The sequence below is a fragment of the Microcaecilia unicolor genome, chromosome 3 (assembly GCF_901765095.1).
Source record: "Microcaecilia unicolor chromosome 3, aMicUni1.1, whole genome shotgun sequence".
NCBI classification, from domain to species: domain Eukaryota; kingdom Metazoa; phylum Chordata; class Amphibia; order Gymnophiona; family Siphonopidae; genus Microcaecilia; species Microcaecilia unicolor.
This window is the reverse complement of record NC_044033.1, coordinates 336,785,117-336,801,552: the sequence shown is the minus strand read 5'-3', so window position 1 is coordinate 336,801,552 and position 16,436 is coordinate 336,785,117. Positions and strand designations below refer to the sequence as shown.

The window sequence follows — 16,436 nt, the reverse complement described above, 5'->3', positions numbered from 1 at the left end:
GGACCTCTGCCAAGGAGCGGCAGTGGCAGGCAAAACCACCCCACGCTAGAGACAGGGCAGGTCTCTGACAAACAGTTAGGCTTCACCTGCACCTGGCCACCTTTCACCAAGAGTTCAGCTTCAGGCTTCAGGTGGCCGGCAGGACTTACTGGACAGGGCAGGACTGGATAACAGCTAGGCAGCACAGGGACAGCAAGGCAGGGAAAGGATAGGCTAAAGGACAGGACTGAAAGCTGAAAACAGCCACTAAAACAGGGAGCAAAACACTGACTAACAAGACACAAAACTAAAAGCTGCAGAGCAGCCAGTAAGATACAAACAGACAAGGACTAACACAGAACTACAACTCAGAGACAAGGCAAGCAAACAAACAACATTCTAATCTAACTATCCACAGACTAGCAAGAACAGACAAGAATCAAGGCAGGAATAAACTAGAAACTGGAAACAGCAGAAGTGCACCAGCACCCCAACATACCAGGGCCTTAGACACAATGCAAAGGCAAGCAGAGAGATTTCAGAATGGCTAATAAGCTCAGCAGCAGCTGAGGCTTCAGCTGCAGGAATCACCAGGCAGCTATGGGTGCTGATCAGGGACAAACAAGAAGAGTAAGTCTGGCAGCCTGGAAGATCCGGACTGGACTGGGCTAAAGTCTGGAACGGGCAGGAACAGCAAGACAGTCTATAGCAGTTCATAGCAGCCACCGGTTCTGGCCACCAGAGGGCGAGGTGAGCACAGACGTAACACTCTGTGGCAATTGGAGCAGAGAAAAGTACAATGCAGGTTTTCCTGGGAAAGGGGGAAGATACCTTGGGGTGGACAGAATAGGGGTCTTGCTGGGAGTTAGGGGGGCAATGAAGGGTGAGGGATGGGGAGAGAGAACTCTAGAAGGCAGAGTTCTGCTCAAGGATAGAGAGCATTTGAACAAAAAGGGGGTGGAGGAGAGAGACAGAAAAATTAGAGGTAGTCTGCCACAGGAGAATACCTAGAAAAGGGGTAGAGAAAGCTGGGGACTGAACTTAACAGGGGAAGGGACACAAGCTAAGAGAGATGGAGAAGGTAACATAGTAAATGACGGTAGAAAAAGACCTGAACGGTCCATCTAGTCTGCCTAACAAGATAAACTCATTCTACATGGTATGTGAAACTTTATACGTATACCCGAGTTTGATTTGTCCTTGCTGTTCTCAGGGTGTAGACCGTAGAAGTCTGCCCAGCACTGGTTTTGCTTCCCAATTACCAGTGTTGCCACCCAATCTCCGCTAAGATCTCATAGATCCATTCCTTCTAAACAGGATTCCTTTGTGTTTATCCCTCACGTTTGAATTCCATTACTGTTTTCATCTCCACCACCTCCTGCGGGAGGGCATTCCACGTGCCTACCACCCTTTCTATGAAAAACTACTTCCTGACGTTACTTCTGAGTCTGCCCCCCCCCCCCCCCTTATAACTCAGAAATGGGGTTTTAAGCAGAATATAGGGCTAGCTAACCACAAGCTTGAGCAAGTTATGTGCTAAGGAGAGAAACTGGCTTCTGGAAAAATGAGTAGTAACTAAAATTTTAAAGCTTTACTTCCACACAGTGTATGATGATGTTTTGTAAAATACAGTAATTTGGGGGTTACCACATAATATTGTATGTCAGATTTGGCAACACTGATTTACCATTCAATTACTGCACTGCATTTGCTGTCTTCATGCAATTTCAAGAAGCAGTTTGCAATCAATAAATACATTAAAATCTGTCCTATAAAATAATTTGCACCTCAAACATTCTACTTCTGGTTGGCTGGGTTCATAACATCCATAATCACTCATTGCCCCGCCCTCGCGTCAAAACGTAATGACGTCAGAGGGTGGAACAATGAGAGGGAAGGGAAGTCAGTGCGAGCCAGCCAGCAAACGCTCAGGTACAAATTGAGGGGAGGAGAGAATTGTGGGACATCGAGGGGAGGGAAGAATCACGAGACATCGAGGGGAGGAAGGGAAGTGGAGGGGAGGGCAGAGGAAAATTGATGGACATGGATAGGATGGGAGGACAGTAGAGGAGAGAATCGCAGGACATGGAGGGGAGGGAGAGGAGAATCGCTGGACATGGAGGGGAGGGGAGGGGAGGAAAGAATCGCTGGACATGGAGGGGAGGGCAGGGGAGAGAGAGGAAAAAAAAAAGCTTACATGACAGCCTTCCTAGGGCCCGTTTCATTGTTGAGGAAATGGGCATGGTTCCACTAGTGTATAATAATTTGTCAATCTGCATCCCTGGAGAGCTGGCTGGCTGGGTTCGTAACCATATGCAAATGTACTAAGTAATCGGCTCGCCTCCAGTCTTCCCTTCCCTCTCAGTGTTCCGTCCTCGAGGAAAGGAGAAATTACGTCAGAGGAGGGCAGGACACTGGGAGGGAAGGAAAGGGAAGTCTGGAGCCGAGCCCGCTGCGACTTCAGGTAATATAAACATTTTAAAAGTAGGGCGGCAGGAAGGAAAGGAGGGCTCTCCGAGGGCGGGTAGTTGAGGGCTGAGGTTGAACTGCCACTTGGGTGCTTAATAGGGGGACAGATGGGGGCTGGGGCAAGTCAATGGACTGGGAGGGGAGAATCGCTGTACAGGGAGGGGAGACAGGAAATCGTTTGACATGGGGGGGGAGGTCACAGGAGAATCGCTGGACATGGATGGGAGGGTAGGGGGGAAAGGAGTAATCGCTGGACATTGAGGGGAGGGCAGGGGAGAGAGAATTACTGGATATGGATGGAGAAGGCAGGGAAGGGGGGGTCACGTGATGCGAGGGAGCTGAACGGACGTCCGAAAACCCGGCTCCGCTCCTGATTCCCTCTACCTTTGAAATTAATCAGCTTAACTCCCGTTCTAAAAACCGACGAGCTAAGCGGGGGAACGGTAGACGATCCGCGCTCGGTTTACGAGGCTGTGAGGAGGAGAACACGGCAGAGAGAGCGGGGAATGCCCGCGAAGTCGCAGAGGCCTAAAAAGTCCCGCATGCTCGACGTGAAAGCCAAGATGGCGGCGGTTAAAGAAGTCGCGGGGGAAGCGAGTCAGCCCACAGAAGTCTTTCAGGAACTTATACACCAGGTGACGGCTATATTAGAAGATAAGCTGTCCAAGTTCCAGTCTTCAGTGGAGCAAATTCGGGAGGCAGTAGAAAGACAAAGTGCGAGACTCCAGCAGGCGGAAGAGAGGATTTCCAGGCAAGAAGACAGAGTGGAGGCAGCAGACACCCGATTAGACGGGCTGGAGCGAAAGTGCGAGCGCCTGGAGCAGCAGATTGATGATCTGGAGAATCGGAGCCGAAGAAACAACGTCCGAATAGTTGGACTCCCTGAGTCGGTGCAGGACAAAGAATTGTGGAAGATCATGGAGGAATGGCTCCCAGAACAGCTGGGGTTACAGTGCCCCGGGAAGCCTTTGCAGGTTGAAAGAGTCCATCGGATCGGGGCGCGCAGAGAGGGGGAGAGCCGCCCCAGGACAGTTATAGCAAAACTTTTAAACTACGCTGATAAAGAGAAAATATTGCTGGCATATAGGAAGAAAGCAGCGCTGGAATATAATGGAAGTAAAGTCTTGCTGTTCCAGGATTACTCTGCTGTGGTTTCGGAGCAGAGGAGGAAAATGGGACAACACTGCAAGCGCTTGTTTGAGAAAGGGGTGAAATTTGCTCTACTTTTCCCGGCTAAAGTGCGGGTTATGGCTGATAATAAGGTACTGTTTTTCACTGACCCCAGCGAGCTGGCAGCATATGTGGAACGCATATAAGGGATTTGCAGCAGACTTTTTGAAAAGCAGATCAGTGATGGTACCTTACTTGTGATAGTGCGGCCTGTTGGATTATAAGGGCAGTGCGTGGGAAAAGAAACTTACGACTGGACCAGAATAATGTAGAGATATTCATGAGAAATTGTGGGTTTTAAGGACCGCTCAAACTGTGACATTAGAACTGTGAGGACCCGAATCGTGGGATTAACCAGATCAATGGGAATAAGTGACCAGTTGTTGTTCTTATAAAGGGGGAAACTGACCAGGCTATGGGAACACCAGTGAGGTGGCAGTCCACGGAAGATGGAAGGAAGAGTCCAACACCAAGCTGAAGAAGCACTGGTAGTGACCACAGACCTGGCAGAAGAAGACAACCTGAGAAGAGTGGTTCCAGAGCGAGAGAGCCAGATGTTGCTGGTAGTTAAGTTTTTCCTGTGAGACTTCATAGAAAGTTGAAGTGGTTTGAAAGTTATCTTGATGAATATGTGTTGGAGGGTGCCAGCAAAGTGCTGGCACTCCTTACTGTTCCTGTTTGGGGTCAAAGATGTTGCAGGGGAAGGGGAGATTAGGGCTGAAGGGAAGGGGCGATAGGCATAGAGAACGGGAGAGCGCGAATTATTAGGGGAAACGGGGGTTGTGAGTGCGGGGGAGTTAGTGGTAGGGGGAAGGAATGTTTTGGTTAAACATTGTATGGATGGGAGTGTGTGTGTTGGGAAATTGGAATGCAATGGCTGGTGAGGGAAGGGAGGGTGGGAAGGGGGGGAGTAAAGGGGAGGATAGTGATAGGGATGGGGGAGCGGGGACAGTTCTGGCTATTAGTACCACATGTAACAGTATATTAGGGGACTGGAAGGTCATGAGTGAGAGGGGAGGAGGTTCCATAACTTTACAAATAGATGTTAAACAACAAGTCTGGACTGGAGGCCTAGCTGGGGGGCCTCTGGATAGAGATACACAGAGTATTGGTGAGCTTAGAAATTATCAACAGCTGAGCTGAATGGCTAATCTAAAAGTTGTGTCATTAAATGTAGATGGGGTGCACTCACCAATAAAGAGGACAAAAGTACTACAGGCACTCAAGAGGCAAAAGGCCGATGTGGCACTGATACAGGAAACACACTTAAGTAAAGTGGAGCATCTTAAGATGAAAAGAGATTGGGTGGGAGACATATTTTTTGCAGCATACAATGGTAGGCAAAGGGGAGTAGCCATACTAATACGGAAAACAATTGCATTTAGTATGCATAAGATGTATCAAGACCCGGAAGGGCGCTTTGTAATAGTGACAGGATCCTTGCAAGGTATCAAAGTGGGACTGTGTAGTGTATACGCACCAAATGTTTATTCTCATAAGTTTTTTACCGCTTTGATAGCTAAATTAGTAGCTTCTGATGAATATCACCTTATTGTAGGAGGGGACTTTAACGTTACGAGTGACCCCTCTATAGATTGTAAACCCCCAAAGAAGGTGGGGCGGGGGCATGAAGAAAGAGGGGTGAATTTACTTATGAATGAGCTGGGGATGGTGGATATTTGGCGCCTCCAACACTTAGAAGAGCATGATTACACTTTTTTTTCACACCCGCATGGAGTTCACTCGCGTCTTGACTACCTGCTTGTGTCCCACTCAGTTAGCTTGATAGTAGAACAGACTGGAATTGGGGAGCCCGATGTTTCTGACCATGCCCCAGTGTGGGCTGAAATGCGGTGGGGGGAGAGGAGGAGACCGGCAAGATGGCGTATGAATCCGGCTCTGTACCAGAGTAGAGAATTTAAAACTTACCTGAGGCAGAGCTGGACGGATTACGTCGCTGAGAATGATGCCCAGTCGGTAAACCCGAGAATTTACTGGGAGGCAGCGAAGGCTGTACTCCGAGGCAAAATTATTTCTTATGTTGCCTCGCAGAATAAGCGGCGGAGCTCTCAACTTACAGAAGTGTCCGGGAGGTTACGGGAAGCCCGCAGAGCTCTCATCGTCTCTCCCACAGAACATAATAGACAGACATACGCAGAGTGTAGGAAGGCAATGCAGGAAATATTGGACGCAGGAGCGTTATATAATATTAAGCTATACAAGTATAAGCTTCACCAATGGGGGAATAAAACAGGCAAGCTCTTAGCGGCCTTGGTGAGGCAGAGATCAGGGAAGCAATATATAGGTAAGATCCGAGAAATGGGGGGAATGGTAACAACAGACCAAACGGCAGTAGAAAGGGAATTTGTGCGATATTACACAACACTTTACAAAGCGGGCCCTTTTTCAGAGGAAAATTGCACAGAGTTCCTTAGGGCTGTGAACCTGCCCTCGCTAACTGAAAGTCAGAAAGAGATGCTGAACGCACCACTGCAAGGGAAAGAGATGCAACGAGTAATTAAACGCTTGCAGCTGGCCAAAGCCCCAGGGCCAGATGGCCTAGGGACAGAATATTATAAGATTCTGCAGGATCTGCTTATCGAACCCCTTATTCAAATGTGTAACGAGGTGAAGGAAACGGGCGATATGGGACCTGTATTGAACCATGCCCATATCACCGTTATCCCTAAGCCAGGGAAAGATAGGGAGCAAGTTGGGTCCTATAGACCCATTTTGCTGCTTAACCAAGATCTCAAGTTGCTGGCGGCAGTGCTGGCGGATCGGCTAAGTCAAGTGGTTCCCAGTCTAGTTCACCCCGACCAGGTGGGTTTTGTTAAGGGAAGATACGCGTCGGCCAACATCTTGAAAGTAAGTCGAGTGCTACTTGAAGGTAGGGGGAGAGCAGGAGATGCTATACTGGCCAGCTTGGATGCCGAGAAAGCATTCGACAAAGTAGTGTGGGAGTATCTATTTTGGGTCCTAAGGCGCTTTGGTATACAGGGAGAGTTCTCACAATGGATCAGAGCTTTGTATAGCAACCCAACCACGCAAATTATCATAAATGACTCCCTTACGGATGCTTTCCCCTTACAGGGTGGTACCCGGCAGGGGTGCCCGTTGTCACCGTTACTTTTTATCCTGACACTGGAACCCCTGGCGGCTAAAATACGGCAAGAACCTAGACTAACAGGATTGCGAGTAGGGGGTGCAGAACACAGAATAAATTTGTTTGCCGACGACATGCTTTTGTTGTTGGATAAGGCATCTCAAACGCTACCTCTGGTGATGGATATCATTAAGGAATACGGGGAATTTTCAGGGCTTAGTATTAATTTTGGGAAATCAGAAGCGCTGCCCATCAGTGATCCCTGCACATGTAGGACACACGTAGAGTTCCCCCTGATGTGGGCCCAAAAGGGCATTAAATATTTAGGAGTGTTCTTAAGTGCAGATCAGAGCTGGATATATAAAAAGAATGTGACAAACCGAGTGGAGGAAGTAAAACGACTTTGCGGCAAGTGGAAAGACTTGCCTATAAATTTTATGGGTCGGATTGCTTTGGTTAAGATGGTAATGCTGCCTAAATTAATATACCCCTTACAAATGCTTCCTCTATGGGTACGAAGGAAGGAGGATAGTATGTATAGAAGTGTGATAAGCACTTTTATTTGGCGAGCGAAACGTCCACGGATCTCCTTTGTGAAACTCACTCATACTCGCAAACAGGGAGGTCTAAAGTTACCAGATTTAAGAACATATAATGTGGCAGCGCTGCTGCGGTGGATTCATGAACTGCAGTCGGGAGAGAGTTTTTATGCCACTATGGGTTTCTGGGAGAGTTGGTGTGGTCAGAATGATCCGTTTGCAGTATTAGAGTCGTGGGCAATGAAAGGAGCCAAAAAGATAGTGAATAACCCATACGTGGCAGCGCTGCAGCGGGCTTGGAGATGGTGGAGGGGACATGGTGGTACAGTGCGGGGAGCTAGCCCATTTCTACCACTAACGGGCAACATGGCCTTTCCGGCGGGTCAGGGAGTATCAGTATTTAGCGAATGGCGCGAAAAGGGTTGCAGATTTATAGGGCAATTTAGGAAAACGGAAGAGGAGGCTTTCCCAACGTTCACCGAAGTTAGGGATGAATTACAACTACCGGGCTCGCAATTCTTTGCATACCTCCAAATTAGAGATTATGTGCTGAGTGTGGAACGCAGGAGCCGGGAACGGGTGTATTTCACGCAGTTAGACAAAATGTTTTTGCAAATTCCGCCCAAACTCAATAGACTGTCACAATGGTGCCAATTAATTCGGGAATCCCAGGATGCGCTACATACCCCGCAATTAGCAGAGAGTTGGAGTAGGGACACAGGTGAGGAGATATCTGTGAAACGATTGGGTGCGATCTTTGGGGGATTAAGCAAGATTACCCCAAATGCAGCCCTACAAGACATACAATATAGGATTTTATATAGGGTACACATCACTAAAGAGAGAGGCAAGATCATGGGGATGTGGGAGGATGATACTTGCAATAAATGTGGGCAGAGTGTGGGAGGCTTTTTGCACTCATTTATGGAGTGTCCGAGCCTACATAAGCTATGGGTAGGTGCGCTGGACGTAATGGAAAAGACGTTGCAGCGCGAAATGGAGTGGAAGTATTCAGCTATTCTGATGGGTTGTGGGGAATCTCTTGGACAGCAAGGACTGGGTGTAGCTCAATGTAAATTTGTGCTGTTGGCTGCATTATTAGTGAAGAAATGCATTTTACAAGCTTGGGTTGATACTTTGCCTCCATCTTTGGATCGGTGGAAGGCCCAGATGAAGGAAATGGCCCAATGGGTGCATATGACACTAAAATTCACAACAATGCTTAGTAATCGCCAGTACAAAGATATATGGGGGAGAGCGCGGGACCTGCTCATGGCATCAGACCCTGACTTGCAAAGTAATGGATAGCCAGATAGGGGAGGAGGAGGGAGGTAAACGGGGGGGGGGGGGGGGGAGGGGGGGAATTTCATTTGTAAGGGTAGGGGTTAACAGGGGGGAAAACAAAAAACACATGGGGACCAAAGCATACGTTTGTAGGTGCATAATCTGTAATGTTTTTCCTTTTGGTTGTAATGTACTGATTGACGTTGAGCTGCAGGTGGCAGCAGATGTTTGTATTGTCTTCATGTTGCAATAAAGAAATTTTCAAAAAAAAAAAAAGAGAAGGCAGGGAAGAGAGATTTAAAACATAATGACGATTAGACGATTGCCTTCCTAGGGCCCGTTTCATTTTATTTATTTATTGCATTTGTATCCCACATTATCCCACCTATTTGCAGGCTCAATGTGGCTTACATAGTTTTGTAAACATTGTCGTTACAGGATAGCAGATACATTTAGTGTTGTGTAGAAATTAAGTGAGGGAAGAAAGAAGGAAGGAAGGAAGGAAAGGAATGAATAGGGTAATTATAGGAGGTGGGCTTTCTTAACTGAGTGGGTTGATGAGGTGAACTAGTGTGGCTATCGATTCTCATTGTAGGCTTTGTTGAAGAGATAAGTCTTCAGAGATTTTGCTTGTGCCTAAATAAACACTAAGAAGATATAAATGTAATACTACATAGTGAGATATGCAGAATTTTCAGTAGACTCAGGTGTCAAAAACCACAAGGAGGTATATGCTAGAGGACTAACTCATTTCCCTGATCTGTTATCTGCTTTCTACCAAATCCACCTTAAGTAGGTAGGAAATCCCAGAATGGCCTCAGCAGTGGGGAGGGGGAGGAGCTGGAGTACTGACGTTGTACTTGTTTCCTTTGTGTAGCTTCTGCATTTCTGCACAAAAGCGGAAACGTTCTTGTGGTCTGAAATCCTTGCAAGACTCAGCAGAGGGAATTTATCTGAGATCTGGAATAAATTCAACTTTCTGTGTTATTTATCTTTCCTGGAAAAGGGAAATCTCCAGCCTGAATCCACCCCAGCAGCAGCAGAATTCGGAGGGAAAACAGCAGGGAAATGTCTGCCCTGGTTTCTGATCAGGTAAGCAATGATTCTGTCTCCTCTTGCACACAGGGTGTTAGCATAGGAGCCAACTTTTCAAAATTATAACCCTGATGTAAATTTCCTTTCCCTAGACAGAGTCTCGGAATTTATTCAATTTTGGGGGGTGCTCAAGCACTCACTTTACCCACCAAGTTGGCTCCTATGGGTTCCAGCACTATAAGGAAAACATTTCTGTGCACAGCTTTTTCAGCTTCCTCTTCTCTTTCCTTATTTGTCTGTGTTGGAGTGAAGTAGTAGGTTTAGTTTATATTTATTAAAACATTTAATATACTGCATAGCTAAACAAAAGATCAAAGCGGTTTGCAGTAAATTTAAATCACACAGAAAATTGGAAAATAACTCCAAGGAGCTTTAATAAACAGGAGTGGAAGTGAGCCTATAAAATCTAGTCCACTGTAAGCAAGGAAGCCAATTAGGACTGTCTAAGTTTCCCCTTCCCAGCGCAGCCGTCATCCCCGTACACTCAAAGTAAGCAAACCTATGAGCTGCTTCATCATTGTCGGTTTTTTTTTTTTTATTGTTGGTCCATGTGTAACAAGTCTAAAGCTGTTTCAGTTGGGTAGGCAGTGCCTTAAAAGGTGGAGAACAAAAGGTTTTTTTTTTTTTTACTTATTGTACAGCTTTTTAATTTATTTATTATTATTATTTATTGCATTTGTATCCCATATTCCCCCACCTATTTGCAGGCTCAATGTGGCTTACATAGATTTGTTGACATTGTCATTTCAGGATATCAGATACAGTTAGTAGTGTGTAGCAATCAAGGGAGAGAAGAAGGAAGAGAGTGATTAGGGTAGTTATAGGAGGTGGGCGTTCATAATTGAGTGGGTTAGGGAGGTGACGTTGAGGCATATTTTCGAAGCACTTAGCCTTCCAAAGTTCCATAGGTTTCTATGGAACTTTGGAAGGCTAAGTGCTTTGAAAATATGCCTATTAGTGAGGTTATAGGTTCTAATTGTAGGCCTTGTTGAAGAAGTATGTTTTCAGAGATTTTCGAAAGAAAGTTGTTTTGTTGATTGCTTTCAAGTCTGTAGGTAATGCATTCCATAACTGCTTTCTCATGTAAGAGAAGGTAGTGGCATGCATCAGCTTGTATTTAAGTCCTTTGCAGCTGGGGTAGTGCAGGTTGAGAAATTTGCAGGCTGATTTTGTGTCGTTTCTGGGAGGTAGGTCCACGAGATTTAGCATGTAGATTGGGGCGTCTGCATGAATGTTTTTGTTAACAATCGTGCAGATCTTGAACGTAATGCATTCCTTAAGTGGGAGCCAGTGAAGTTTCTCTCTTAAGGGTTTTGCACTTTCATATTTAGTTTTTCCAAATATGAGTCTGGCGGCCGTATTCTGGGCTTGCATATCTCTCCACTGCGCGCATTTAAAGCTAAGTTTGCAAATACTGGAGTTTGCCCAAAGTGTGGAGCGGCTTTGGCCTCCCTGTGGCACATGTTTTGGCTCTGCCCGCAAATGCAGAGTTTCTGGGTGACAGTGCTGAAGACGGTGGAATCTTTGTGGGGCTGCACTTTGATCTGTGATCCATTGTTATTGTTTAATAGCTTTAAATTTACAACCCAACCTCCGGTGGGATTCAAGAGGTTTGTACAATTGGCTATCCTTTTTGGGATCAACGCTATATTGAGTTTGTGGATGTCGCTCGCGGGTCCCCATTTCATGACCTGGTGAACTTAGTTAATTTCCCAAATGAGATTAGATTGGTGTGGGGTCAAGCATATGGATAGTATTCCAGGAACCCGTTTTCGAGAAATGTGGGAGCCATTGTGGGTTACATTGCCAGCTAAAGGGAGAAGTTACATTTTGAACTTTTAGTTATCACACATGTTGGGGGGTGGGGGGGATGGGTGGTATGGTAAAGAGTTGATGAGTTGTATTGTTTTGACCTTGTATTCAGAAGGAGGTTAGGGTATTAGCTTGGGGGGGAGGGGAGAAAGTGTTACTATTAAGGGTAACTTTACTACCCTGTTCACCACTTAGTATATCCCACGGGTGGGGTGCAGTCTCGGTTATAAGGGTCGAGAGACTGTTTCTTGGGCTTGCTTATCAATAACATTGGTTAACCATTCCTATGCAAATGGTCTAGCGGGAAGACCGGAGGCTATAAGAGACAAAGCCTCTGGTGTGGACTCTAAGCTGGATGGTTATACGTTTCTCTATTTGTTATGTTATGTATGGTACTACCAAATTCTGACTTCTTTGTTAACAGATTTCATGTGATTGTATATGATTCTGATATTCTTATTTTTCTAAATCGATGTAGCTGCTTCTCATCCCGACGGTCGGGGGGAGTATGGGAATGAATAGGGGGGGTTGCAACTGTTGTGAAAGTGGATTAGATGACCATTCTTGCCTTGCTCAGAAGTTTTGTTTGAACTGGGGTAATTTGTTGACTGATTTGCTATCTCATCAATAACCTGTTGGAACATAAATCAGAAGGAATAGGGAGGGTGGGGGGGGGGGTAAGGGGAGGGTCGACTGGGGGAAAAATAAGGAAAACTAATTGACGAGTGAAGAAGGGTTGACAGTTGATCGTTGCACTGTTATTGTTTTCTTGTTGCAACATTCTGTATGTACTGTCTGAATTTTCTGTCAATAAACAGATTTAAACATAAAAAAGAATATAAAGTTTGCATTGATGTACCCAGTACGCCTGAAAATACTTTACCAGGAAAAATGGCACTACTTTACAGCAGTAATTGAGGTGAAATCCTTCCTTACAGATAAGGGGCATTCAGTGGATGTATGAACATGAGGCACACTGTTATAATTAATGTAACACAAACTGTATCAGAGTGTGGTCACTGAAATGAGTGTCGGGGAGCGGGGGCCTTTTGCCTCCAAAGGGAGTCTACATTTTATGGGCTAAGGCTTGTGAAATGGTTGGGATTAAGGGAGAGGGAAGGGCAAGAGGGGGATGGGAGGGGGGAGAAGAGTAGCTGAGATGGGGGGAGCTGGTTGTGTATGTTTGTGGAGAGGGATGTTGGGGTAGAAGGGATTGGGGAGGGTGGGGAAGGAAGGAAGGTAGGGATGGAGGAATGGGAAGAAGAGGTAGAGGGTTTGATAGTGGGGAAGTGGAACTCTCATAGGGGTGGGCAACATCTCTGCTACCATCAATACATAGGAAAGCACGTTATGGCACGGTGGAGTTCAAATAAATCATTAGAAATGATTGAAGTGGGAAGAACCCGGGGTGGGGCTGGGCTCCCAGGGTTTGGTTCTAATCAAGATTGTTTTCTTAGTTATTTACAGCAAGTCACATATGATGCAGGTTAAAAAGACACGCTTTGTCACATGGAACGTGAGCGGGATCACGTCACCAATAAAGCGGAAAAAAAATTCTATCGGTGTTATGCTGACATGGGGCAGATATAGCATGCCTACAGGAAACCCGTCTTTCAGAGGCAGAGCACGCAAAGCTAAAAAGATCCTGGGTGGGAGAGATTTTCTCTGCCTCCGCGGATGGGCGGAAAAGAGGAGTAGCAGTTTTGATCAGGAAAGGTATTGCAGCAAAGGCAGAGCTGATTTCACGAGATCCCCTGGGGCACTATGTATTAGTCTGTTTATGGCTTCAAGGCAGAGAACTGGTGATGTTAGGCCTCTATGGCCCAAATGTGTACGACCCTGCCTTTTACCAAGCACTAATATGCCAATGTTCCTCGTTACAACACCAGTTGATAGTCATGGGAGACTTCAATTTAGTGGCGGACCCAGAGTGCGGTTGTTCTTTTCCAAGGGGGGTAGCGCAGGGAGGTCAGAGAGTGCAGGCACTACGCACCTTCATGCGTACTTTGGGTCTACTAGATGTTTGGCGTATATTACATTTGGGGGAGAAAGATTACACCCATTTATCACGGGCACATGGGACATTTTCAAGAATCAGCTACATCCTACTGGGCCGAGAGTTGTTCCCGGAAGTATTGCAGGCTGAGATAGGCCCAGAGGAGATCTCAGACCATAGCCTAGTATGGGTCGATGTGGAAGCTCCAACATTTTATCAGGTTAGCATGGGATGGAGATTTCCAGGGTACTTATACAAGAACAAAGAGTTCCCCCAATACATTCAACAAAAATGGGCGGATTACACTGAATTTAATGCACAACATACAGAGAACCCAAGCTTATTTTGGATGGCAGCGAAAGTAGTATTGAGAGGAGATGTAATAGCATATGTGAAGGCCAGGAATAACAAGTTAGCCAGAGCCATCATGCAGTTAGAGTTGCAGCTAAAAAGAGCAAAGCGACAATATGCGGGTAATCCAAATAAAAAGACTTGGGAGCAACTTAAAGTGACACAGGTAGCTCTTAATTCCCACCTACATGAGAAAGCCACGAGAGCAATGTTGTACCAAAAATATAAGCTACAGAGGTTTGGGAACAAAACAGGCCCGCTGTTAGCTAGATTGGTAACAAATTGGAAATCCCATAGGGTGATCACGGCAGTAAAGGACAGCTCGGGGACCTTAAAGACCAAAAGTGAGGACATTAGACAGATCTTTACAAAATACTTCACACAATTATACCAGAAACAGCAGAGACCTAGAGATATATCCCTGGGCACTTATATGACGAGATTGGGTATGCCACATTTGACAGGTCAGGAGATAGAAAGCTTGAACGAACCCATACAAGGTCAGGAACTTCAGGAAGTGGTCCAAGGATTAGCGCTGCATTCTGCGCTGGGCCCGAACGGGTTCTCGGGCGAGTTCTATATACTGCTTCCGGAGACCTCCCTGGGAACCCTCAGCATACTATGACAGTGTAATACAATCTGGGGAGTTCCCTTGTCATGCAAACGCGGCATTAGTAACTCTGCTGCTGAAACCGGGCAAACCGAGCGATCAGACTGATGCATATCAGCCTATCTCATTGCTCAATGTAGATAATAAAATTGTAGCGAAAGTCTTGCCCAATAGATTGGCTCAGATACTGCCCCGATTGATAGGCGAGGAGCAGACAGGGTTTGTGCGACAGAGGCAAGCGAGAAGTAATGTCCGCAGATTGTTATTGGCGATGGCCCATTGTAAAAAGGAGGATGCTTCGGGGCTTTTGCTGAGTCTTGACGCAGAGAAAGCATTCGACAAAGTAGACTGGGACTTCTTGTTTGACACACTACATTGTATGGAATTCCAGGGTTGGTTTTATGAAGTGTTGTAGGAGGTGGAAGGCCTTCAATTATTTAATATACAGAATTAATTCCTCATATTTGTACAGGGAGAAATGGAGGTTTCTCTCTTTCTAAAACAGGGGAAAGCTTGCTGGAATAGCAATTACACTCTACCCCTCCTCTTGCCAAGTCAGGTAATTAAACCTGATTGCCTAGGACCTCTCCCATTGAATATGGTCAGGCCCCATGGTGTTCAGGAGACAGAATTCGTTCCCATGCCCTTTGAAGTAAGGCTACTATCCAGGAGAGAATTACCTTTTTTACAACCATGAGAGGAAAACCAGGTAACACCTTATTTCCTTCTCTGCCTAGAACAATTCGATCAAACACTATCTCCCTGATCCCTGGAGTCAATAGCAAGAGAAACCTAACACCTCTATAGCAACTCTATAAGGAAGCAATAGTTAACTTTTGTCTCCTCTTTTAGAATAGGGGAAATACTAAGATAAAAGATCAAAGGGTCTGAGAAATATATTCTTGTGTGAGAAAAGCTGTAAAGATGAATAGAAGAGGTATAATGGTCCAAAACATTTGGACAACAGACCAAATACATCTTCAAAAGGAAATATAAACAGATGCTATATATTTCTTTATTGTCAGGAGATCCTGCCTGACTGTAAGATGCTAATTAAGGGGGTGAGAGAAACCCTCCCTCTTTCTTGTGCTCCCTTTTGTCTTGAAAGGGAAAAGAAACACTATATAATATTTATCTGCCAGATAGGAGGCTGGTCAGTGTGCAGCGCTCCTGGCCTCACGCCAGAGAACTGGGAGACCGCCCTGACCAACTTTCCATTGTGATTTCTATTTCTATAATATGTTCTCATTTCTGTCATATTCTAGACAATTTATATGACTATTTCTTATTATTTATCCTAAATCTCTGGATAAAGAATAAACCTGTGTTTTCCCCCAATGGAAGCTTCTCTTGGCTCTCTTTTCTTTGTTATTGTTTTAAAGGCTTTAATCCACCTGTCAGAGTTTGTTAAGGTACAGTTGAGAGGGTTTGTCTGCGTAGTATTGCTGGCCTAATTGAACTCCGCCGGCCGCAAGAACAGGCGCAAACAAAAGTGGTGTTTCCGCCCGGTTTTTTGAACCCGGGACGGATCAACTATCGCCCGGCTTCTTCTGGACCGGAGTCAGCCATCTGCTAACAAGTGCACGTGTTGCAAAGGCCAATGTCCAGAGAGTGGGCCTCAACAAGGCAACTGACCAAAGGATGAAAGTGTTTGGATCTTAAGAAACAAAAGTGACCGGCGACCAGGATAGGCGAACGGTCAGGATTCCTGGTTCCCACCGCTGCGGCCTGGGTTTGACTCCCGGGATGGGAACTGGAGGTGAGGTGAGAAGACAGCATGGCAAGTACTTCATTTCATTTTGTGGGGATTGTCTTTGTATTCTTTTATTTGTTCTCTCTCTCTCTCTCTCTCTCTTTTTTGTTTCATTCTAAGACTTTAGATTAGAATCTGTTTAGTTGTAGTTATGCAGACTGCATTGGAGCAGGTCTCCATGGCAGTGCCGGCTTATAGAAATGAAATTTTAAAGTGCCACCAGAAATGGGTTAATGGAACTAAAATTCTGAGCATTAATTGGCCTCAGTCAG

At 45.8% G+C, this 16,436-nt stretch overlaps 1 protein-coding gene across 1 annotated transcript in view; it reads left to right on the top strand.

The window, feature by feature from the left end:
* The first annotated feature begins 9,433 nt into the window (after positions 1-9,433).
* LOC115464737 (zinc finger protein 282-like) overlaps positions 9,434-16,436 on the top strand; it is a 60,167-nt gene continuing 53,164 nt past the window's right edge. Inside the window, exon 1 of the mRNA XM_030195092.1 lies at positions 9,434-9,639. Coding sequence (XP_030050952.1) covers positions 9,616-9,639 — 24 coding nt within the window. The 5' untranslated portion in view covers positions 9,434-9,615. The remainder of the gene's footprint in view (positions 9,640-16,436) is intronic.